We start from the raw sequence: 25,472 nt of genomic DNA on the forward strand, positions 1-25,472 counted from the left end.
CTAATTCTAATTCTGCGGTTTTCTTGCCATAGTTCTTTCCTTACGCTCTTCATTTTAGAGTAGATTGGCCAGGAGATAAATCTGAGTTAGGGAGTAGTAGACTACTTGAGGTTTTCAGTATTTTTCTAGCACCAAGGGTGACTCAAAGGAAGCACCAACCCTACAGAGCTAGGTGGAGTTTCTGCTTTCTAGAATTATGATAATGATGATGATGTTGGTGACACTGAGCACGAGGTGGGGGACTTTCTATCGAATAGTTCCTTTAATCCTCCCTCCAGCTAGACCAGATAGGTGCTGTGATTTTCTCTCTTTTACTGTTGAAGAAAAGGGCTCAGCAAGGGGAAGTGACTTGTCAGGGTCTGTCATAGGGTGCCCGGCAGAAATGCCCACTCAGGCCCTTTGATTCGGAAGCCTCTTTTCAATCACTGACCGCCCCCCCCCCATGTGAACAGCCTGATGTGACCCACACCTTTATTTTACTTTATTTTACTTTATTACATTCACCTGGACACAGACTGAAAAATGCTCAGTGTCACGCCGACGGGACCAAGCATTTCCTCTGGGATCCCAACTGCCCGTCCAACAAATAGAACTTAAGAGATCAAATGTGTTAATAAGAGCTTGCATTAAATCCAATTTTTTTTATTTATAATTTTTTTTAAAGATTTTATTTATTCATTTGACAGAGACACAGCGAGAGAGGGAACACAAGCAGGGGGAGTGGGAGAGGGAGAAGCAGGCTTCCCGCTGAGCAGGGAGCCTGATGCGGGTGGGGCTCGATCCCAGGACTCTGGGATCATGACCTGAGCCGAAGGCAGACGCTTAATGACTGAGCCACCCAAGCGCACCTTCAATCCAATTTTTTAAATTCTTTTTTTTTTTACTGTTAAAATTTTTTTTTCATTACAGTAAAAAATATATAGTGGAAAATTTGCCACCATAACCATTTCTAAATGTATGATTCAGGGGCCGTAAGTACATTTGCATTGTTGTGCGACCATCAGCATGAAACATCTCCAGAACCTTTTCATCTTCCCAAACTGAAACTCCATACCCACAAAACACGAACTTCCCCCTTTTCCTCTTCCCCCAGCCCCTGGAAAGCACATTTCTGTCTCTGAATTTACTACTACCTGCTTCAGATAAGTAAACTCATATATACACTATTTGTCTTTCTTGTGATAAATCTACTTTTTAAAAGAAACTCTTAGTCTGGTAGGAGTACTTGTCTCAAGAAATCCAGCAGGTGCCTGGTATGAATTTGAAGGATACTGCCAGCATGGGAATGATCCCCTCACCCCACCCCCATTTACTAATGACTAACATCAAGTGCGTTACCTTGACCCCATGCACTTTATAGTCTCGCGGTCATTTGGAGCTGGAAACAGTGCGCGTGAGATTGGTTGGTATAAATCAGTGGTCACTTCTCTAGAACTCTGAGGCTCCATGGCTTTTTTGTGGTTATTCTTATTGCCTCTGAGCAGTTAGGTGACCCACCTTGGAGGTGGGGAAGCTGAGGCTGCCGGCATCCCCATGGGGTGAGTAGCGGAGCTGGGGGTCCAGACCAGTCCAGGCGTCTCCCAGGAGCCCCAGGTGAGGGCCTGGCAGGGTTCTTCCCAGTGAGCATCTCTGCTGGTCCAGGGCTGTGAGGACCACTTGGCTTTCCCATCGTGCATGAGCTGCTTCTGGGTGGCCCTCACTCTGCTCCCCTGCCTCTTCCAGGAAATGGCCCAGCACCTGCTGGCGGTATTTGGTGGTTACTACATCCGGCTCCTGGTGACCTCGCAGCTCCCCCAGGCAATGGGGACACGACACACAGACTCTGCAAGGTTTCCCTGCCCCTGCCAGCTCATAGAAGCCCATATCCTGGGCACTGGGTGCTGCCCCTTCCTGGCCAGGTGACCTAGGGAGGAAGGCACCCAGCTTCCTGCAAGACTGAAGGTGAGACATCGGGAAGGCTTGGCGCCCCCGCTGGCTGCAGGCGAGCCCCTAGGTGAGGAGAGAAGCATCTAGGAACACGCTGAAGAGTGTCAGTCATGTCAGTGGCAGGGGTGGTATCGTGCTCACTCCCGGACTCTGCACAGAAATGCCTGTTGACATCCCATGCTGACCCCTGACCTTTTCAGAAGCTGCTGGTAGCCAAGCTGGTCCCACTCCAGACTACTCTGTGCTGCCTAGAACCAGGGGCACGGATGGAAGGCCACTCTCCCATGCTTTCATTGTTTGGAGAGCCCAGGAAATGTGAAGAGGACCCTACTGGGCCAACCATGTGTCCAAAGCTTGGTCTCCGATGATGCTCCCATCCTTAGCTACTTCATGTCAGATGGGGAAACTGAGCCTTGGAGAGGACTCTGCTCTCTGTAGCATTACCTTGGTCCTCTAGAATTCCTAATCTGAAGGGAAGAAGTCAGTTCTCAGAATGTTCTCCACTTTCAAGTTTCTCCTGCCCTTTATTTTATGAAAAACAATGGCCCCATGTTGTTTGCTAGCACACACACTTCCAGGGGGCAGAAGAAAGAAACCAACAGCATGTAACTGATGATGGAACTCTTTGGAAAAGATCGATTCTGATTTGTGGATGTCTTTTGTTTAAAGGCATGCATGCTTGTGGTTGTGGTGTTCTCCTTCAGGCCTGGAGCCACAGTCCTGTGTTTTCTGACACTAACACTGTCCTGGAATGAAGCATAATCTGTCACTCATGGCGTTCCATGAAGAGCTCGGGGGCTTCCAGGTTCTCTGCTCCTGAGCAAGTTTGAAGACCAATTATTCCATAGGCCCAAATCCAAAAGACCTGCCCTGGCATGCAAAGGCTCCCCAACCTCCAGGACCCAGCCCTCATCTGTGGTTTTGGCTTCATCTCCCACAGAACTTCTTGCTAAATTGAAACTCTTTCCTGGACTAACATACCTATTCCGTTGCATCCGTTGAACTCCTGTGCATGCTTCAAAGCCCAGCTTTACTTACCCCTCCTTCACGAAGCCTTTCAACATAGGACATGCCCTCCTTCTCTGCCTCCTTTAAATTCTTAATGTAGCTGCTGCCTTTGTTGAGGTTTTATGTTATTCTGTTTTCCTACGCACATGTGTATTTTTCGAGCTAGACTAAGCTCCTGAAGGACAAAGAGCCCACCTTATAATTTTTGTGCATGGCCTGGACCTGCTAAGAAAAAAAAAAAATCCAGTGGATTGAGTGCTTTGTCATCTCCATAGTAACATTTGCAGATTGTGCTCTCTACTCGGTTGAATGATGAAGTTGGCACAGATCTGGGTTCTGGTCCTGACTGACATTTCTGGCTATGCAACTTTCAGCCAGTCCTCAGTTTACTCATCGTTATATAAAAGGATATATAGTGGACAGGTTGGATGATTCTTAATTGCCCTTCCAAAGCCAAAGTTCTGGCTTTTTCTGTTCCAGTCTAGCCCTTGGCCTGTTATGTTTTTATCTACATGTAGAGAGTCCTCTAGCCTTGCATGACCAAGGTGTCCCAGACCTGATGGGCCTTTGGACAGAACACAGGCCTAGCGAGCAGGAGACCTGGATACTCATCCCAGGTGAGAAGCTTCCTAGAAGCATGACCGTTGGCTTACGTCACTTACCCTGTCCGAGGGCCGGTTTACTCCTTTGTAAATGGATCTGGTGAACATGAAAGGTAATTGTGTGGGTGACTTGCTGTGTAAGAGACCAGTCTGACCGTTTTCTTTCTCTGAGCCAGAGAAGAGAAATTGTGGACATAGACCCACCCTCGGAAATGGCCATTGTAGACATTTCTCTTTAGAGATTTCTCCGAGGGCAGCTATGCTCAGTAAGAGTAACTCGTGGAGGCAGTCGCTGTCCTTCTCCCCTGCTGCAGAGGATATGTGGGCTGGGGACAGGATCTGTAGAAGCCCGTCTTTGTCATCCACCCATAAAACCCTGGTAAGTCTCGTAAGAGAATAAAAATGTGTCTGTTAAATGACGGAACAGCTGTTTCTGCATTTCAAGGCTGACTTACGGGACCCTCCTGGGAGGCTTCTTTCCTGCCTTTTCCTCTCCAAGTTTCTGGTGGTTTAAGTGGTGGGTAGAACACTCAGGTGTGCCCCCAGGTACTTCCTTTGCATCTGCCCCTTGGTTTCCCCATTTAGAAAATCCTGTGATCTCTGCCTTGCCTGCCTCCCAGGGTTGTGTGAGGATCAGAACCCATCAGTGGACACGCTCTGCTTGAAGGCTGTGTGCCAAGGACAGGCACGGAGGTGGTGTCTTGATAGGGGAGCGGAGGGTGTGACTCAGAGCTTGGCTCCTAGACTGACTCGGATCCAGGTTCTGCTCTTTGGAGCAGCGTCCTTCCCATCCTTGGGTGTGACTCCTCACGTGTGGAATGAGGATAAGAGTACCTCCTTGGCAGGTATTGTGAAGATGAAATGTAAAGTACTTGCAACTTTGAGTTGCAAGCTTGAGTAAGAGCACAATAAATTGTTGCTATATGTATATATATATATTTTATTTTATTTTATTATTATTATTTTTTAATCTCTCACTATGTCTTATATACTGCAGGTGCCCAGGATATATATATATATATTTATTGATGTAGTAGATCATCAACAGTTAATGTTTATTCAGTCTGCATAAGACCTCAGTTACTCCAGCACCGTGGGATGTGTTTATGTGAATAAAGCTTCTAGTCCAGTCTCTCTGAAATTCAGTACCGGGAGGTAGCAGCAAGCTGGTGACTTTGGGCCACATGCTCACCCTCTCTATTCCTCCTGTACCTTCATTTCTTCACCCATAAGGGAGGGTGTGAGGATAGGGGGATTAACTGAGGTGTTGCATGGGAAGTACAAGGTCTGGGCCATAGTATGGTCCAAAGTCAGGGCTCCATCAGTGACCGAATTTCTGTGCCGCTGCTGCATGCTTTTGGCTCCCCGTGTCTGTTAGTGCCCGTTCAGACCTGCGTTGCTCAAATCCGCATCCTTACCCATTTCAGGTTGTTTGTGCTATCAGTGACTGAGGGAGGAAAATCTCCAAGTACGATTGTAGATTTTCTGTTTTGCCTTTTACTTCTTCTTTTTCTTTTTAAAAATTTATTTGACAGAGACACAACGAGAGAGGAACACAAGCAGGGGGAGTGGGAGAGGGAGAAGCAGGCTTCCCACGGAGCAGGGAGCCTGATGTGGGGCTCGATCCCAGGACCCTGGGATCACGACCTGAGCCAAAGGCAGACGCTTAATGACTGAGCCACCCAGGCAGGCGCCCCTTGCCTTTTACTTCTGACACATTTTTTTTTTTTACATTGTTTTAAAAAACTGAGATGGATGTAATTCACATAGCATAAAACTCACTGTTTTTTTATGTTGAAAATGTAATTTTAATAGATAATTCTTCATCTTACATAGGAGCACAGTAAAATACACCACATTCTGAAGAAACTCCAGAAGTTATGAGAATCAAGAGTGGGGGAAATTCAGACGGGCTACAATATCCATTACCTTAAATTGCGAGAGACAAAGGTTCCAACCTGCGGGTTAACATTTACATACTCAGGACTGGCTACACTGATGACTTACAAAGAACAAGGATAGGGAATTCGATATGGAGAAGGGTGGGAAAGAACGGTTTTTTGAGGGGAGGAACTCTGTCAATGCAGAAAAAAAATTACTGAATATCAAACAATAGGAGCTCCCACAGCAAATACTGAAGGATGAAAGAGTCATTAACTGAGGATCTGATACTCTCAAAGGAAGAAACCTTTCAGATGACACTTAAACGCAAGCTGGCTGCTTGAGATCTGCTCATCAGGTCTATAAGGAAGCCTCATAAACAGCTCAGCAACCCCAAATGATTATCAGATTGGTGTTTCCTAGTAGCACATACCAGTGGTTACACATGAAGTTTCCAGACAAGAACTAAGAAAAAGGTCATATCCCAAATGCCAGACACAAACAGATGTGGCACAACATGTGAGTCCTACACAGTCAGTCACAACTGCCGCTTTGCTGTGACTCTCCTGTACAGTAAGTTTCAAACATCATGGCAAGACACTTATCATCTAATCAGACAACACAAACACATTTATTCAAATTTCTAGGAGGTAAAAAAAATATCAAATACCAATGCTTTATGCATGCTGAGGGCCAGCTTATAAATACTCCGATCAGTGACATCTTAACACAAGTTTGCCTCAGGGAAAAGAAACTGGCAGAATCCACCTCCTGCCGGATCAACTTGTCAGATGGTGAAGACCAAAAGAGAATGTTCCATCAGTTTTAATTTTTAAATACGATTGTCACATTGGGAAAATGAAATAAACACAGTAAAATAAACTGTACAAAGGCAAAGTAGAATAACAAAAAATATTTTACTAAAACATAAGATTTACAGAAGTTTCCAGACAAGCCATACAAAATGGTCACAAGCTTTTTCTTGAAGGAAGGATTCCACACTTGACAGCAAGTCACAATGTTATTAGTGAGGGCTGTGATGTTTGTTTAATGTTCCCATTTTGGTTCAAACAATCAAGCTTGTCCATCTACAGCATCTAAATAAAGTTAGACTTGGCTAGAGAGCATATTCTAAAGAACTGGTTAGCTGCTTTTAACCAATGCAATTAGATCACCATAAAAAGGGGGAAAGGAGCCCATAAAGTTAAAATAAAACTACCTCTCCCCCTCAAAAAAAGTAATAAAAACACCCACACCACTGCAGCTAACCCTGACAACTACCTTCATTCACAGTGCTTTGTACTCAAACCATGATGGGGGAAATGAATAAAAGCAGAGAAGGGCCACTGCTTTTAAACGTTTCACAACAATCCGGATGGTACTTCTAGCCTCCGCTCATGCTTTACAACAGTGAATCAGGACAAGACATAGGTTTGCTAATGTGCATTTAATCACCAAAGGACTGAAGATGTCTGGGCTTTTATTCTGTAATGTTTCTAAGACTGTGTCCATTAAATGCAAACAAAAAAGGAAGAAGTCTTGGCAGAACAGGAGGACAGGAGAACTTGATGATCAGATCGATTTTAAATATTATTCATGGCATATAGCCTAGTCCATGCTCTAGCTGTTTCTATGGCTTGGGCTTCGTTGGTCTTCCACTGCTCCGCTACATCATTTGCTAATGGATCATCTGGATTGGGAGCACTTAACAAAGCCTGGATCGATAGCAGAACTGTGTGGATCTGCAGTGCTGGGGACCACTTAGCTTTCAAAATATCTAAACATATTCTTCCCAACTTGTCTACATTAGGATGATAAATTTTGGTCATGAAATGTACTTTAGGGGCTGCCATCAGGTATTCTTCTGGTAGGAATAGTTCAAGCTTAAAAGTCCCTCCCTCGAAGGGGGAATCCTGGGGCCCAGCAATGACCACATGAAAATAATGGGCGTTGCTCTCATCTGGTTCTGCTTTAATGCCAGGAACTGGTTCTGCCAGCAAACGCTGGGTTTCCTTGATAATCCTGTGGGGCAGCCCGGCCATCTTGTCAGATCCCGAGTTTGGCCTCTGGTCTCGACTCTGGCTCCGCTTGCCTCGCGCACGAGTGGAAGTCCCAGAACTCACTGTTTTAAAGATTTTTTTTTTTCCAGCAGAGAGAGAGAGAGCATGCGCACGCACATGAGTGAGGGGCAGAGGGAAAGTAGCCCAAGCAGACTCCATGCTGAACCTTTTGGGGCTTGATTTCATGACCGTGAAGTCATGATCTGAGCCCAAACCAAGAGTCTGATGCTTAACTGACTGAGCCACCCAGGCGCCCCCCAAAACTCATCGTTTTAAAGTATACAGTTCAGTGGTTTTCAGTATATTCACAGGATTGCATGACCATGACAACTATTTTTTTTTAAGATTTTTTATTTATTTATTTGAGAGAGAGAGAATGAGAGATAGAGAGCACAAGAGGGAAGAGGGTCAGAGGGAGAAGCAGACTCCCCGCCGAGCAGGGAGCCCAACGCGGGACTCGATCCCGGGACTCCAGGATCATGACCTGAGCCGAAGGCAGTCGCTTAACCAACTGAGCCACCCAGGCGCCCCCATGACAACTATTTTATTCTAGAACATTTTCATCACCTTCCCCATGCCTCCCCCCAAAACCCCATACCCATTAGCAGTCGCTCTGCCCCCCCCCGCCCCCCCAGCCCTGACAACTGCTGATCTGCTTTCTATCTCTGGATTTTCCCCTTCTGGACATTTCCTATAAATGGAAACATACAGTATATGTCCTTTTATGTCAAGCTTTTCTAGTAGTAACAAAATGTTTTCAAGATTCCTCCATGTTATAGCATGTATCATTTTCCTTATGATTAATTATTAATTCCTTATTATTCCTGAATGATATTCCATTACATGGATATATCCCATTTTGTTTATCCTTCTTCAGCTGGGTTTCCACTTTTTGGCTTCTGTGAATAATGCTGCTGAGAACAATTACGTATAAGTTTTTGTGTGAACGTATCTCTTAGTTCACTTTTTTTTTTTAAAAGATTTATTTATTTGAGAGAGAGAGAGCATGATGGGGGGAGGGTCAGAGGGAGAAGCAGACTCCCCGCCGAGCAGGGAGCCCGATGCGGGACTGGATCCCGGGACTCCAGGATCATGACCTGAGCCGAAGGCAGTCGCTTAACCAACTGAGCCACCCAGGCGCCCTCTCTTAGTCACTGCTGACAAGTTTCACTCTGTTGTCATACACATGCAGACAAATTTAGGATTGGTAAAAGCTCCCAATGGCTTGGCCCTTTCATCTTTATGAAATGTCCCTCCTTATCTCTATTAGATTATTGCCTTAAAATCTACTCTGTCTGACACATTAGCTTTCTTTGGATTAATTACACAGTATATATTTGTTCATCTTTTACTTTCAATTTGTCTGTGTTTGTATATTTAAGGAGCCCTTCCTGTGGACATGTGGGATTAAAAAGAATTCTCTGCTTTTTTTTTTTTTTTAAGATTTTATTTATTTGAGAGAGAGAGAGAGAGAGAGAGAGCAGAAGTGGGTGAGGGATAGAGGAGCAGAGGAGAGGGAAAAGCAGAGTCCCCACCGAGCAGGGAGCCCGATGCGGGGCTCCATCCCAGGACCCTGGGATCATGACCAGAGCTGAAGGCAGACGCCCAACTGAGCCACCCAGGCGCCCCTCAATTCTCTGTCTTAAACCACAACAGACATTATTATATAACCAGCACTTAGATTTATCCCCATGTTTACTTTTTATTACTCTTTATCTGTTACCTTTTTCTTTTTGTTTCTTCCTGCATTTCCACACATTTATCCATGATTATTCTCCTTTTCCTGGAACTACCTTTGGAATTTTTCTTCAGTCCAGGAGAGTATGCAGTACATTTAGAACTACCTTTGGCATTTTCCTACCCATACAGACTCTTGGCTGACAGATGGGAGTTTTTGTTTGCCGAAAAGCCTCTATATTTTTGGTGCATCAAGAATTCTAGGGCACTACAGCTATTTTCTTTAAAAATTTGGAAGATGTTGGGCGCCTGGGTGGCTCAGTTGGTTAAGCGACTGCCTTCGGCTCAGGTCATGATCCTGGAGTCCCGGGATTGAGTCCCGCATCGGGCTACCTGCTCAGCAGGGGGTCTGCTTCTCCCTCTGACCCTCTTCCCTCTCATGCTCTCTGTCTCTCATTCTAAAAAAATAAAAAAAAATAAAAATAAATAACAATTTGGAAGATGTCAAAAAAACCCCCACGACCACACCAACTTTGGAAGATGTCAAAAAAAAAAAAAAAAAAAACCCAAAAACCAAAAAACAACCCACAACCACACCAACTTTGGAAGATGTCAAAAAAAAAACTCAAGACCACATCAACTTTGGAAGATGTCCTTGGCTTGCTTTGTTTGCATTTGCAAAGTCAGCTCTCTGTCTGTTGCTGTTCTGATCTGCTGGGGGCTTTGGCGGGCGTGGTGTGTGCATCCAGGTGTAGCTTCCTTTAGCTTCTCCTGCTTGGGCTCCCCGACACATCCGGGATCCCTGACACAGCTTCTTCCATCATAGCTTCTCCCCTGTTCTTTCTCATCTCCCTCTGAGGCTCTCATGCCATGTGTCGAACAACTTTTCTCTGCATCTCGATGGCTCTGCATTTCCCATGGTTTTGGTTCTTCATGATTCAGTCTGAACGTTTTCTACTGCTCCGTTCTGCTTCATTCCTCCTGCCTTGCTCTGTGTTAACGATAGGTGGTTAATCCTTTCGATTGAGTTCTTCATTTCAGCTCGCCTGGGATCCAGTCCTAAGATGTTTAATTAACTTTTTAATACAGGTTACAGTGTTCAGATGAAATTACCCACCTCGTCGCCTGTTTTCTTCAATATGTTAAAGTGCATGTTTGCTGACTCCAGTTTCTGGTTCTTCTGTGAGATGCGTTTCTTTTGCTTTTCGGTCAGTTGGTCTCTCTTATCTTCTGGTGTTCTTGGTATCTTTTGATTGAGTGCTAGACTCCTTTTAAAAAGTGAACAATTGAAGAGATATACAAGACTCTGGATAATCCTTTAGAGTGGATTTACTTTTGCTTCTGAGAAGAGTAGGGTTGGGATAGATTGCTCATCCCTCTGTGGAGAGGCTTCTAAATGATCAGAGCAGGAAGTGACATTTCAGGAGCACCTGCTGCAGGCCACCGTTCCAGCACCTCGGGAACATGGGGGCTCTCTGGGGAAGGAAGGTGGGCCCTTGCATGGCAGGTGGGGAGGAATGCATAGGATGAGAAGAAGCTGGGTCAGAGGGTGGGTCCCGGGCGTGCAGTGTGACAACTGGTAGGAGAGAAGGATGGAGGACAAAGGGGCCCCAGGGGAACATACTTTCTCTCCACCTGACCGATGCTCCCGGGGTGTCTTCCCCTGAGTGGAAGAGGTGCTTGAGCCTACTGAACTGATAAGGCATATGCAATTAGCAAGCCCTCTTGCTTCCTTCCAACCATTGTTCTTTTATCCTTTCCAGCTATGTATTTCCAACCTCCTTCAAGTGGTGGCCCCCTAGACATCCCCTAGGCTCCTGCAGCTTGACCTAGCGCAAGGTGAAATGATCTTCTGTGTGTTGTCAACCTGACCTCAAGCCCACCTCCCTTCTCAGTTCTCTGCGTGGCAGAAGTCAAGAACCTCCTTTCCCAGAACCTTCTTCTCTGTATGCTTCTGAGTTAGGAACTGGCCAGCTTTGCCTGAGAAATCTACTGTAACTCGGGGCTCTCCTCTCCGTCCCGGGGCTCCTCTTGTGGCTAACCACCCTGGCCGCCTCTCCTGAGGTGTTTGTGTCAGTCGGGGTCCCATCAGAAGGCAAAAACTACACGGTCATTCGAATATGGGAAGTTTGATAGAAAGAATGATTAAGTGTAACAGGGAAGTTGCATAATGGATTGGTAAGTAAGAAGAGATGCCAAAGAATATAGAAAAGCCCATGGGCCCATGGAAGGAACAGCTAGCTACCACCCCTTGGGTGGAGAGCGAGCCCCCAAGGGAAGTTCCCTCCACACCCTGTCCCCAGGTGAAATCTGGACCTTGTAGGGAAGGACATAGCATAGCTATGGCTTCCTGGATGCAGAGAAATCTCTGAGCTGCTGTGTTGATAGAATGTTCTAGAAATCTGCACTTGAAGGTACCAGGGAAAGCTATCATAGAGAGATGGAGGTACTTCCCAGTTTGTTGGTGGGCACTGGGAGAAGCTGTTCACTGCTAAGTACTACTAACCACCACACAGGATCTGGGTGCTGGAAAGTTGTCTCCACTGCAGGAGGTTGATGTTAGAGAAGCTTCTGCACAGCAGGAACTGGGTGCTTGGGAAGCCGTGTGCACTGCCAAAACCAGATGATTGGAGGAACTGCGTGGACTGCAGGAGCCTGCTAAGATGAGTGCACTGGAACCAGGAGGGAAAGACCCTTCTTCCTCAAGTGTCTCCAGTGCCTCCTACTGACAAGGCTTAACATTGCACCAGTTGCCAAAGGAAAAAGATTTCAAGGGCCCAGCTCCCTGTTTGAAGTGCAGGCAATGCACAGCCCATTTGGGAGCCAAGAGCATTAACTGGATGTCACTCTCCCGTCATTGTGAAGGGCAGCATAACTGGTTGGTTAAGAGTGTCAACTCTGGAATCAGGCTTCCTGGGTTCAAGGTTCAGCTCTGCCACTGCCTTTGGTGTAACCTTCAGAGCCTTCTATAAGTTTTCACTTTAGTCATTCCAAACATGGAAGTTCGCTACCTTCACACCCATACCACGTTGTGCCTCTGTCTTCCAACTTCGTTGATTTCGTTCCCCCTTCGGGAATACCATACCCCTCCTGTTTGCCTGGTGAGTTTCCTTTCAACACCCAGAAAACTCAAGCAACTGTCTCTTCCAGGAAGCCTTCCCCAAACCCCCATGTTGGTTGCCACGTGCTTCCAATTCTTTTACTCCCCCCAAATTGTCCTATTATGTTGAGGTGATAGGCTCCCGTGCCTGGTTCACTGGCTAAAGGTGGAGCCACGCAGGGTCTCCAGCGTATGCGCTGTGTTTCGCAAGCATCGCGGTACCTCTGCACCGGCGGTGTGTTGCATTACCCTAGGGCTGCTGGATCGTTGCAGAGTTGTGCGCAACCTGCCCCACTGTTCACGATGGCCCTGAGCCCCAAATGGAGTCTCACAGCAGATGAGAATTGTGCCCTCAAGCTCTAGATGTTTATTAACAGCATCCACTTAGAGCCATCCATTACACTCACCGGCCTCTCCGAAGCACTTCCTCGTTAGGCTGGTTAGGAGTGACTGAGAGTGTTTGAGAATGATTAAACCACATTTCTTTACAAGAGATGCCAGGTTCTAATTGCTCCACATTCAAAGGAATCTCAGAAGCAGGACCAGGGGAAGGGAAAGAAGGAGGGACACCGTCCTGTGATGCAACCAGAGACTTTAATTGGATGCAGCCCCTCCCGCAGTGGCTGGCGTGACTCTTGCTGGTGGCACAGGGGTGGCTCAGACATCTCCTCCTCCTCCAGGGGAGTTTCTGAATCTATCTTCATAGCCTCCTGCTCACCGCCCCCTTCCTCCTGGAGGAGCTGCTCCAGCAGCCACACAGCATGGGCGCTGCCGACTAGAATGCTCAGGGCCTCCCAAGAGTGCATCCGTTCAGTATCCAGTTGTTGGCGGGATGGTGTGCGTATCTCTTTTGGAAACCATTCTTGCGAGAATCTGTGTTCAGATCTGAAAGAGTGAAGGAAAATGTTGATTCTCGGTAAAGGCTTTGAATTACACATGGATAAACAGTCTTGGTCACAGCCCACGTGGGGACTGCTCATGTTATTGATGGCTTTAAAAAAAAAAGGTCTGCTTGCTTGAGCTAAAAACACCCCAAACTGGGTTAAGCAAGCGAGACTTTGTAGTTTACTTGTTACATCAGCATAGCTTTGCTGGTCCTGACCAGAACACGTACACTCAGCGTCTGCTGAGTGCCTTCTCCATGTGGAGCCATATTCTAGGCATGTCTATAGGTTGCCTCATCTCACCCTCCCAACAACCTGAGAGGTAGGTAATGTACTATCATGATCCCCAGTTTGTAAAGAAGGATGCTGAAGCTCAGAGAGAGAGGTTCAGTGACATGCTCAAGTTCAGGAAGTGGCTGAGGCAGAATTTAACTAGTATATAGGACTAACATCAGTGATCTTAACTAATATGTCTAATAAATTATCATTAGGCTGCACTATTACGGGCTTGGGTAACTAGTCCCAAACCCCCCAAAGACTGAAAGAAATCTGATGTGTCCCAGCGGGGGGTGGCCGGGGAGACCGAAACCCAGAGAGGGAACCCCAGTGTTCTTGCCAGCGACCACACATCCACTCCAGGACCTACTGAAGGACCGCGGCTGATGCTGCTGGGATATCCTGGGACTACGTGAGACAGCAGTGGCAGAGGACCCCTCGCTGGCTGGGCAGCAACAACAGAAGATCTTTGACGCCATGTCTTGGTGGGCTGTGGGAAGAGGAAAGGGCATTGGGGCATCTGGCTCTGCAGCCCCAATCCCAGAAGCCCATTGTTATTTAAGCACTGGGTCACACAGGGCCAGCCTCTCCCAAGGTATCATGCCCCTTCCCCGCCCATACCTCCTGTAGCTCCCTGTGGCCAGCACGCCCAGGCCCATCTATGTGGGCCTACATCTGACCAGGCCTTCCTCTCCTGTCCACAGTTGTCTTACCCGTGGAAAGGACTTGCAGCCTCTACTCTGCCAGTCTTTACCTGTAGGGGTGCCTTGTTGAATCAGCACATCAGCTGATAACACAGCTCAACTTTGCTGGTTCAAGTCCTGGCTCTGCCACTGATTTGCTGTGTGGCTTTGGGCTTATCCATGTCTGTCTCTGGGCCTAGGCTCCCATTAAACAGGCAGGGGTTGGCTGCACCATTTCTCCAAGGATACTTCCAAGCTCTGATGACCCAAGGTCGTACGTCCTTGTCTTATTCCCAAACTTCTTTCTCTCTTCTTGGCCTCTGGCCCTCTCCTGTTTTCATTTCCCTTTCCCTGTGGCCAAAGCCCCACTCTGGGGAGTTTTCATCATGGCGGCTGTATTCACTCCCTGCACATTTTGGTTCACTCCAGGGCCTCCCCCTTGGGCACTGGCTTCCCACCTCTCCTGGCCACCACCCTGTCTCACCTGGGTCATTGCAATGGCCTCCTGACTGCTTCTTCTGCACTGGTCTTCATTAGTGTTAACAAGGCAAAATCCTCTTAGGATATCAAGTCATGTCATGTTGCACCTTAGCTCAGAGTCTCCCCGTGCCGTATCATGTAGAATCAAAGCCGAAGTCCTTCTCTGGGCCTCCCCTGTAAAAAATTGATAATCTCAGCACTACTTTCACCCACCCCTCCCCTGCTGGCTCCTCCCACTCTCCCCTCCCCTCCGTCCCAGCTGCACATTCGGCCTGGGATGCTCTTCCCTGGAGATCCATGGAACTCATCCCTCACCTCCTCCGTGGCTTGGTGTAAACGTCACCTTTTCTCATGAGGCCTTCTCCCTCTATTTAGGCCTATCTCCCCTATTTAATTCTCCCTATTTATTCCCCTATCCCCCCCTAAAAAAATATTTTTGCTCCTCCCATGTCCCCTATTCTGGGATCAGGTCCCACTATTCACGTTGTGTCTGGAGTCAGAGAAGGGGACACCCCTCTCCTCCTGGCCCCTGCCTCCCCTTCCTTCCACATTCAGTCATCCATCAAGGCATTGTGATCCTACCTCATAGATATCTCCTCCATGGCCTGTCACTCTCCACCCCCTACCCTCGCTGGGACCCCCATGACCACAGCTTCCCCCGCATGTCCCTGGCTCACCTGCAAGCCGGTCAGCCTCCAGCGCCAATCCCATCGTCATCCTCTGCCTCGAGCCCTCAGTGGCTCCCGTTCTACTACTTGGAACTACTTGGTGCTGTGGCCCTGCCGGCTCTGCCAGCCTCATTCCCTCCCAGCCTCGCCCCTCGCCCTCCGGCCATAGGAGCTGCCGGCAGTGCCCCAAACTTGCTCTCAGCGTGTCACCACTGTGCCTTTGCACACGCCCTTCTCCCCACCTCCCTCACCCCTCCCACCGGAGACTCAGCTCAGGGGCTACTCCCTCCTGGAAGCCATCTCTTCTACCCGTGAGGAATTGGGGGCCTCTCCAGTGCTCCCACAGACCCCCCCGGCTTTCCTGGGTCATGGCCATTGCCTGTCTTTGCATGATGCCATAGCAAGTGCTCAATAGATATTTGTTGAATGGACACTACTTTCACTGCCTACTTAGTTGTGAGACTAGACTCCAATCTGTGGTTCTAAAAATTTGTTCTGCATATATTTATTGAGGAATACGGGTGCCAGGCACGAGGTGAGGGATATGGCAGTGAACATGAGCGAGAGATTCCCACTCTCTAGGAGGCAGGGATGCATCCAATTCCCCTTTGGACCCCAGCACTGAGCACAGGGCTTTGCACAGAGTAGGTACCCTTCCAATGGGACCCGAGTCAACACAAAAGCCCTCTCTGACTGTTGGACAATATACACGCTATTATCCCTACTCTCCCTTCCACTAACAGACCTTTTACTCCCTGCTCATAGAAATGGATAGAAACATCCTGATTCTGTACTTACCTCATTGTCCCCAGTGACTTCAGTCTTGGATGTTAACAGGGCAAGAGAAAGAGCCACAGTGTCTGGGACACTGACCTTCATTGAGCTTCTTGGGCAGGTCTTTCACATCTCTGAACTCATTTAACTTTTCAGATGGTGGAACTGAGCCCCACGAAGGTGCCTCTCAGGTCTCACAGCCAAGAGGAGCAGCTGGGATTTTAACATAGTTTTGTCTGTTACCCGAGCCTCTGCTGTTCAGGGCCTCACCTTGGCACTTCCAGGGGCAGAGAGAAGTTCAGAAACGTCTCCTCCTCTCCGGAGAGTTGACAGCAGGTGGCTTTTAAACAGGCCTCCCTGAAGCTTGGCAGAGCAGTATTGCAGTTAAGAGTGTATGTTTTATTACTGAGATAACTTGGGGGGTGTAATTCTTGCTGCACCCTGCTGTGTCATTTAGAGCAATTCAGCCTCCCTGAACCTCAGCTTTCCTATTTGTAAAATGGGGATGGTAAAACCTACCCCAGAATGTTGTATGAGGATTGGGTGGTGTAAAGATGTGAAGTGCTTAGCCCAGTGTCTGGCACGTGGTGAGTGTTTAATCACAGGGCCGAGGGTGATGTAGGAGAGACGCTTGCTTGGGTGGAGGGAGGGTGCGAAGTTACTTGCACTCCCGGTGCCTACCTCTAGATGGAGACAGGAGCCAAAGAAAAGGGCCCTTGGGTTATGCCCTTTGGGCTGTGAGCCTCAGGTGTCCAGTGACCCACAGCACTTGGACCAGACCAAGAAAGACGCAGCCAGGTCCAACAGGAAGCCTTCTGGAGCTGGAGGAGTCCTTAGGGCTCATTCAGCACAAATGGGGAGACTGGGGCCCAGAGACAGAAACGGTGCAGTCAAGGCAAGTTAGGGGTGGCGTCTGCTTCCTATAGCAAAGGTGTCCAGGAGTGGTGGACACACTGTCCCTTTAAGTACAGAAATATACCCCCTCCTGCTCTCAGGTCTAACCTTTGAGGCTTACTCACCTGAAGCCGGCAGAGCAGAGAGGAGGCTGTGATGTCACAGAGCCAGGGAACCAGGGAATGTTGGGGGCAGAGGGGTTTGACTGGACCACAACGTCAGGGAGGAGTGGGGGAGGACCTGGATCCTCTCTCCAGTGGCCCTTCCCTCTGTGCATGAGGCTATGCTCTGCACCATGCCCATCAGATCAGCTCGGCGATTCTGCCCCATGCATCTCTTCTCCTTAGAATAGTATGCTAGCATGCCCAGCTTCTTCTCGGGGTGGGGGGGGGGCGGGTTCTAGACACTTAAAACTAGTGAGGGAGAGTTTGATGAGCAATGGGATATTGACAGAGTCTCTCCCCAAATGACTCATTCATTCCAAAGGGAAAGATAGTCATTTGCAGTGGAGAAGCCTGGCAGCAAAACCCACCTTAAGCAAGGGATCTAGTTAATGTCACCCATGGCAGGACCTACCTCCACCAGGTGTCCCTTGATATGGGGAGGATACAGTGTCACTTCTGTGGTCTTCCTGCCAAACATGCAAAACTGGCATCTTAAGATAAACACAAATTGGGGGGATGCCTTAGACAATCATGCCTGTATGCTTCAGAAATGTGAAGCTCATGGGGGACAGAATTGTTCCAGATTAGAAAACACTGAGGGGGACATGACGATGACACGGGACTCATGATGTTGGATTCGATCCTGCACGGGGCAACAAAGCAGCTGGAAGAGGTTTGGGCGGGGGGGGGGGGGGGTGGCAATTGATGATAGTAGTATATCAGTGTTGAATTTCATGTTTTCAAGAAGTGTCCTGAAGTTATGTAAGAGAATATTATCGTTGTTTCTAGGAAATGCACCCTGAAGTATTCAGGGGTAATGGGATCTGATGTGCACCACTCGCTCTCACGTGGTTCAGAAAAACTAACAGGAAGAAAGAAAAGACAGGGTAGAGCATGTGGGGGAGATGTAAACAATTGTGGAATCTGGGTGCAAGGTAAATAGGAGTTCTTTGTCCTATTGCAACTTTTCAGTAAGTTCAAGATGATTTCAAAACGGGGGCACCTGGGTGGCTCAGTGGGTTAAGTGTTTCCATTCAGCTCCGGTCATGATCCCAGGGTCCTGGGATCAAGCCCCCCCCTCCCCCCAATCCGGCTCCCTGCTCAGTGGGGAGTCTGCTTCTCCCTCTGCCCCTCTGCTCCTGTTATCTTTCTCTCTAATAAATTAATAAAATCTTAAAAAAAAGATGATTGCAAGACCAAAAAAAGCTATCCATAGGCTTAAATTTTTTGTTTTAGCTTAGTTAGACGTGACAATGTATTTAGAAGCAGTAAGGCATTTGGAAGAGCTACTCCCTGGTTGTGGCGGGGGTGGGGTGGGGAGAGGAGACACAGTCTTGTGATATCAGCAAGGGCTTTAATTGGAGGCAGCTCCCCCCACAGTGGCTTTTTCAGGAGCTGAAGGGATTCTTGCTGGTGGCACAGAGGTGGCTCAGACGTCTTCTTCTCCTCCGGGGGAGTTTCTGAATCTGTCTTCATGGCCCCTGCTCACCGCCCCCTTCCTCCCGGAGCCCCTCTAGCAGCGTGCAGTCCTGGAGGCCTGCCTGGGAGCTGTGGACTAGAATGCTCAGGGTCTCCCAATGTGGCACGGCTGGAATGGCCAGTGATCCTGAGAGTAGCAGTTTAGGTTTCTCTTGTAAAAGCCTCTTGGGCACACATGTGTGTTCCGTTCTAAAAGAAGAAAGGAAGAAATGATGACGCTGGGAGGAACCTTTGCATTGGGCTTGGATGGACCATTCTGGTCACCTCCAGCCCTGATCACCATCAGATTCTGGAATACTGGGTGAGCCACCTGGACCCCAGGCCAGGACTCAGAAGTCCTTTGTGACAGGGACACATGTCAATAGGTTCTGTGTTTGTACTTCATTGGTGTATTCAGTGATGATCAGGTGACTTGCAAAGAGCAGTGGCCTGGAAAGTGAGAGCAATGGGCCCATTCTGGTTCTAATACTAACCTTACCTCCCGGTGGACTTTTGGAAAGTCCCTTCCCCCTGTGGGCCTCAGTCTTCTCTATACAACAGGAGGTGGGTTTTTAAACTGTGTTCCACGGAGCCCTGTGGGGGTTGGGAGGCATGAGGGAGGGAGGGGCAGAGCTCCTGGGGCTCCCAGGCCCTACTCGCGATTCAAGTCCAGCAGGACACCTTTGCTCTTTTATTGCAATTGGACTTTGTGTGAGATTCTGTTTGCAAGGAGGGTGTAGCTGTTTTGGGAATTCTGAGATGTCTGGGCTGGGCTGGTCCTTAGCTGTCAGCAGCCGGCCTCCCAGGGTGGCCGTGAGCTAAGCCAGGTCACCCAAGTGGTGTCGGTGCGCAGTCATGTTGTGGCATTTCTTCTTCCTGGACTGGGATTCTGTCCTTCTTCCATGCCCCTGAGGCGTTTTGCCGCTAGCTGAACTACACTCTAGTCCACAAGCATCTTCTGGCATTGTTGACTTGCCACGCACCTGGCTGGGTTTGGGGGAACACAGCTGTCTTCCTGGGACTTACCCTCTAGTGGCCAGTGCAGACATGAGTTTAGCAGAGAAGCCTGGATATGTGTCCTTTGCTCCCAGACCTGCTGCTCCTCGTGTAATTCCTAGCTCGGGAGGTCATGCAGGCAGGTTTCAGCCTCCCGGAATTGCTCCCACATGTTCTAGAATATGACTGTAGCTTCCTGGTGGGAGTGGTCCTGTCTCTCCTGTCACCCCATCTGGCTTAGCTCATATATCAGGGGAATTTAGTCATCTGGACAATGGGGGTTCCTGGTCAGTGTGGGGACCCCAATTCGGGACTCACTTTCATACTCATTGTTGCTGGTGGAGGAGGCTCTCTTTTCTGGGTGGATGAGAGGTTGTCCCAAAGGTAAGCGGGAGGCTTCGTTAGCATCTACATTGGAGTTCTTGCTGGCCACCTCCTCCTTCTGCAAGCCTGGTAGTGATAATTCCACACTGTCAGGTGGGGAGGCTCAGGAGAGGTGACAGAAGTGAAGGTGTGTTGCATGCGGGCCGGTGGTGGTGATTATGGGGTGGGGCCCACCTGGGTCTCCCTCCTCCGGTCTTCTGAGTGTTCCCACTCATACGCACATGCTGGGTTCAAAATACATATATTTTTTCCAAAACATAAAGTTTACCTTTTTCTCTGCTTATAAATGTGAGTGCATGTCCATTACAGAAAAGCTGCGAAATATTGAAGAGTATGAAGTAGAAATAGAAATGCCCCAAACACCCATCCCTTCAGATGTGATCACAGTCCCCGTCTTTTCTTACGCATATTTTACAGGGCCCATTATACCCTATATGTCATGTATACATTGTACTTTTTTTCATATATGATATATCAGAAACATTTTTCTCAGGTCACTAAATTTTAAGAAATAATGGTTATATAATATTCTATTTTGCAGGTAATTCAAGAGTCATTTAACCAATATTCTTTTTGGGGGGATTAGATTATTTTCACTGCATAAATACCGTTATGGTGAATGTGGTTGTATATCAGACTTTGTTTTTATAGACTTCTAAATTTTTAAAAGTATAGCAGCCGACTGAGCTGTATCCTGTAACAAATAGCTCTGTCCTTTACTAGATGTGTAACTGCAGCAAATCGCTCCCCTCCCATGCCTGTTTTCAGAGCTGCAAAATGACACATCCATTTTGGGTAATCATGTCCCCTTCTTAGGGTTATTGTAGGGATCAAATCATATCGCTGTTCTCCTGTGTCCGCTCTGAAACAGTGGGGGACTCACCTGATCACGGCGGGTCCCTAATGCCTAGACAGTGCCTTGCATGTAATAGGGGCTCAGTCACTATCATGGTTATTATCTTGGGAAAAAGGATTGACGTTTGTAAGGCTCTGGGTTTTTATTGTGAAATTATTTCTCGGGGGAGATTTGAAAAACCCTCACGGTGGATTTCTGGCAAAATCTGCCATGGGAGTTTTTCTCCTGCTGTTGAACTGCTCCATCTCGCCTAAGGGGACCGTGCCAGCCACTTCCATGGACTCCCTGCCTATTGTTTACCAGTTTGGGTTAGAAGCCCCACCTGATGTTAGGCTGGAATTGCCACTCAAAAGCTGAAGGAAATCTGAGGATATCTCAGCAGAAGAGGGATGAACACAATGAGGTCGAGAGAGGCCAGGCGGGGCGTTCTTGTCTGGGACCTACTGCAGGTCGATGGCTGAGGCTCTTGGGTTTGACTGGGGACCTTGGAGTCATCCACGGCACAGGGCTCTTCACAGTCTCTGCAGCATAAACAGAAGATCTTCGAGGCCAGGCTTTGGTGGGCTGCTGGAGGAGGTAAAGGAATGGGGGCCATTGGAAATTCACTGTGAGGGGTGTCATACAGGGTCAGCCTCTCCCAAGAGAGAATAGCCTTCCCCGCTCCCAAATCTTTCATAGCTCCCCATGGCCAGCAGACCCAGGCCCTTCTGTCTAGGTTGCCTTCTCTTTTTTTTTTTTTTTTTTAAAGATTTTATTTATTTATTTGAGAGAGAGAGAATGAGAGATAGAGAGCACGAGAGGGAAGAGGGTCAGAGGGAGAAGCAGACTCCCTGCTGAGCAGGGAGCCCGATGTGGGACTCGATCCCGGGACTCCAGGATCATGACCTGAGCTGAAGGCAGTCGCTTAACCAACTGAGCCACCCAGGCGCCCCTAGGTTGCCTTCTCTTAAAGCCATTTTTTCCCATTCTATACAGAATTTTCTCACCCATGGAGAGGAGTTGAAACCTTTATTCTGCCAGCTTTGCCTGCAGGGGCGCCTTGTTGAATCAGCTGATCTTGACTTTGAGCCCAGTTCCCTGAGCAGGACTGTTTCCTAAGTAAACACAAGACTGTGGATAAAAAACGCTAGTCCTTTACCTGTGCTTACACTCTAGATGGAATCCCCTGACCGCACAATCCCGGCTCATGCCAAAATGCGTACAAACATGCTCTGCCCCATTTCTAGGCACATATTCTTGGGTAGATGCCTTAACCTTCTTGAACCTCACTCTTTTCATGGGGAAAGTGGGAATGAAGTGCCTATTTGTAGAAATAAAGGGTTAAGTATATGAAAAGTCACCCCTGTGGTGCTTGGCACCCAATAAATGCCCCATGGTCATTCCATTCCCTTTCCCTTGCCTTCATGTGGTTTGTTGGCTCCAAGATATTCCAGCTGATCCAGGTCCCAGGGGAACATGGCAACGAAGCACAGTCTTGGGAGTTTAGGTCCTGGTTCTGCCACCAACTTGCTGACTGGCTTCGGGTAAGTGTCCATGTGGATCTCTGTGTCTCAGGAGCCTCATCAATAATAAGAGGGAGTTAGGCTAGATGGTGTCTTCAAGGATCTTTCTGGTTCTGATGGTCCAGAATTATAAAACTTTTAGTCCCAAACTTCTTTGTCTCTGGATACGTCCTGTTCGCACTCCCCTTTCTGTGGCAAGACCCCCTTTTAGGAAATTCTTATCATGGTATTGGCTGATGTCCCTCACAAGACCCAATTCACTATGTGAGCTGCCTCACTCATGGGCACTTGCTTCTCATTTTCTCTATTGCTCTCCCCTGGTCCCAGCCACCTGTTTGCCTCTCTTGCCTGAATTAGAACAATAGCCTCCTAACTGATCTTTGTTTCTTTTACCCATGACTTCTTATATTAATACAAAATCTTTAACTTCTGGCACATACGCTCTTTGATAATAGCAAAATTTCTGTGCTGTGGCCAGATACATTCAGCAGACTAAACACATATGAATGTCCCCATTTTGCGGGATCCTTGGACCCAAGGGGTCCTCCGTGGGTCCAGTGAGCCCCCATCTCCAACAGTCTTTGGGATTTTTTGCCAAATGAGTTTTTTGACGTGATTTGAGCTCTGACGTATTTCCTTGAGCTCTCTAATGAACTTACCGTATCTTCTTAGGAAAGAAGGTGGAAATTTATATAAGGCAATGAGTTCTTTTGTTTTGGAGATGCACCATTTAGCAAATTGCTTGCCATTAATATGCTTATTCTGTTGCTTGCTTTAGTTTCAATTTCCCTCATGTAAATTCCTGCCTCATGGGATTTTGCTTTGTTCTAGATTGCCTCGCATATGTTGAATGTAGAAGGAAGTGTTTCCTAAGGAAGGAGTGGAAGCATAGGTCTGACAAGCTCTCACCACAGGTCAGCCCTGAGGACTATCGGTGGGAGGTCTGCTAGGTGGTGATCAATGTGTATAAAGGTAATTGCTGAAATTCTGCCTTGGGTCCCTCCAAACCTTCATGAGCACCTGTTCTGTCTTGTTAACTTAGTGAAAGGTCACTTTCCTCAGCCCATATTCTGGAGTGAGTGATTTCCAGGTTACTGATCAGATGGCCTTGTTGAGGCTCTCTTAGGCCATGGAATTCAAGATACCACGCATAACTGTGGTCAACTGTGGTGTATTCTCTTCTGTTTGTCATGGTCTCATCTACATTAAAGTTGCTACCTCTTCCTGGAAAAACTCCTGCTTCATATATACACCCTTACTACGTGTCCCTTCATGTGTGTGCTTATATTAATAAATGGAAATGTTTCACCAGATGACTTGGAATTATGGTCACTATGGCAAACATTTAATGTCAATAGTAAGGGATTTCAGAGGGACTCTAGAAAAAAGAGAAGACAAAAACAGCAGATACTCAGTAGAGAGAGCTTCTTTGATTGGCATGTTCTGGCCTCCGAAAGAAAAAAAAAAAGTACTCCTACTCAAACCTTCTGAAACCTACTTTCTTTACATCTCTTTTTCTCTCTCCACCCGGCTTTATCGTTACCACCCACTTACACTCTTTCTATTCCTTCCCATGACTACCTAAATAAACTCCCTTCATTTCTGTAGAAAAGAACAATCAACATTGCACAATATCCCCCTAAAACTCCTGTACCAGGAGGTGGGTCCAGAGAGGTTGAATTCAAACCCTGGGTAACAGTGGAGTTGAGGGCAAAGATTTAGAATCATCCCAAATTTCAGAATGGCAGAAAGTGGCTGTATTAAACTCAGGATTTTGTTAGTTATTCTCACTCTTATTGACCATCGCATCTGTACCAATCCCTTCACTTAATGGTTGACCTTCAATGAGGGGGAAAAATGTTTAAGAGCAGCAGGATGGAAAAGGCCAGAAGATTTGAATAACCCACTTACACATAATTCAAAAAAGTGGGCTTGAGAAGAAAAATAGGAAATGTACCATATAAAACTATTTCAAGTGTCCTTCTCTTATGGGTAGATTGAGCAAAGATTCAAAATGGCAAACAAAGTCACGATGAATTACTGGGAGATTTAATAGACTTCAGGACACTTTCAAAGAAATGCTAGGGCAGACCAACAGCTTAAGTAAAGGGAGCCTTTCCTTCTCTGAGAAGGGCTCAGACCTAAAATAGGGAACTTAGATAAAATAAATTGGAATGGGAAATGCCAACTTAGATCTCCTGATCATTTTCAAAGAGTTCTCCAAAATTAACCAGAAACGGCCCCTTGGAAAAAACAAGTGGCTCCTGAAATAAAAACAGAACCAAAACTCCTCTGTCCATAAAGAATGTGGAGCCTGTTGATAAGGCACTTGTGTTTACTGTGAGCAGGAAACCACTGGAAGGGGCACCTGGGTGGCTCAGTCTTTAAGCATCTGCCTTCGGCTCAGGTCATGATCCCGGGGTCCTGGGATCGAGCCCAGCATCGGGCTCCCTGCTCAGCGGGAAGCCTGCTTCTCCCTCTCCCGCTCCCCCTGCTTGTGTTCCCTCTCTCGCTGTCTCTCTCTCTGTCAAATAAATAAATAAAATCTTAAAAAAAAAAAACCATTGGAAGAACTCTTGTCTTGGGCACCTGGGTGGCTCAGTCGGTTAAGTGTCTGCCTTCAGCTCAGGTCATGATTCCAGGGTTCTGGGATCGAGGCTCACATCGGGCTCCCTCCTCGGGGGGAAGCCTGCTTCTCCCTCTCCCACTCCTGCTTGTGTTCCTGCTCTCGCTGTCTCTGTTTCTGTCAGATGAATAAATAAAAGCTTTAAAAAAAAAAAGAACTCTTGTCTCAAATCTGTCCAGTGATGCCACTCTGAGGAGATCTTAGCACTCAACACATTCCTACCCTTCCTCTAAACTCTCAAGGGGAATTGTTGATAAATATAGACAGACAGTACTGCTTGTTGACATGATTCGTTTCTTAGGTGGAAATCAGACTCTTCAATGCCAACTAGAACCGGGACTATTCTGTATGACGAATCCTTGGACTGTTCCATGTATATAGCCCCCCCCCCCCCCCGCAGCGGACTGTGTCATCTCACATGGTATTGGACGGAATGAAACCCTTCCTGGGGCTATCAAATACCAATAGGTGGACCTGACTTCTGAGGACAGAGAGTCCTCTGCAGGAGCTGGACAACCCAAGGTGCTCATTTTCTCTCACCTTGGCTGACATAACAAATAATACAGCCCACAC

At 47.5% G+C, this 25,472-nt stretch overlaps 2 protein-coding genes and 1 pseudogene across 3 annotated transcripts in view; 1 reads left to right on the forward strand and 2 right to left on the reverse strand.

The window, feature by feature from the left end:
- Window positions 1-25,030, forward strand: part of TMEM268 (transmembrane protein 268) — a 43,427-nt gene extending 18,397 nt beyond the window's left edge. The window contains exon 8 of one of the 2 annotated variants that reach the window (XM_088018949.1): window positions 23,105-25,030. In XM_088018949.1, the coding sequence (XP_087875075.1) occupies window positions 23,105-23,146 (42 nt within the window). In that variant the 3' untranslated portion in view covers window positions 23,147-25,030. Of the gene's footprint in view, window positions 1-1,722; window positions 4,471-23,104 lie in introns of those variants that run through there. The other variant, XM_028107684.2, reaches the window with a different exon arrangement.
- On the reverse strand, window positions 6,808-7,459 carry LOC114212692 (ubiquitin-conjugating enzyme E2 N pseudogene; annotated as a pseudogene).
- On the reverse strand, window positions 18,332-21,486 carry TEX48 (testis expressed 48). Its single transcript, XM_088018950.1, has 3 exons — window positions 21,216-21,486; window positions 19,850-19,981; window positions 18,332-18,745 (listed from the first exon to the last, which is right to left on the reverse strand). Exons 1-3 carry the CDS (start codon window positions 21,445-21,447, stop codon window positions 18,642-18,644), a joined length of 468 nt encoding a protein of 155 aa, XP_087875076.1. The 5' UTR covers window positions 21,448-21,486; the 3' UTR covers window positions 18,332-18,641.
- Window positions 25,031-25,472: the final 442 nt, after the last annotated feature.

The sequence above is a fragment of the Eumetopias jubatus genome, unplaced genomic scaffold (genome assembly GCF_037043125.1).
Source record: "Eumetopias jubatus isolate StellerSeaLion01/CBP00866 unplaced genomic scaffold, mEumJub1_p1.0 scaffold_15, whole genome shotgun sequence".
Classification (NCBI taxonomy): domain Eukaryota; kingdom Metazoa; phylum Chordata; class Mammalia; order Carnivora; family Otariidae; genus Eumetopias; species Eumetopias jubatus.

What these genes read in the sequence shown, in the direction of transcription:
- TEX48 (XM_088018950.1), bottom strand. Translation starts at nt 21,447, where the DNA reads ATGAAAGATTTGGGAGCGGGGAAGGCTATTCTCTCTTGGGAGAGGCTG. An exon ending in GCCTCAGCCATCGACCTGCA is followed by an intron (nt 19,982 to 21,215) that starts GTAGGTCCCAGA and finishes TATCACTACCAG; the next exon opens with GCTTGCAGAAGGAGGAGGTG. An exon ending in CAGCAACAATGAGTATGAAA is followed by an intron (nt 18,746 to 19,849) that starts GTGAGTCCCGAA and finishes TTCTTCTTTTAG; the next exon opens with AACGGAACACACATGTGTGC.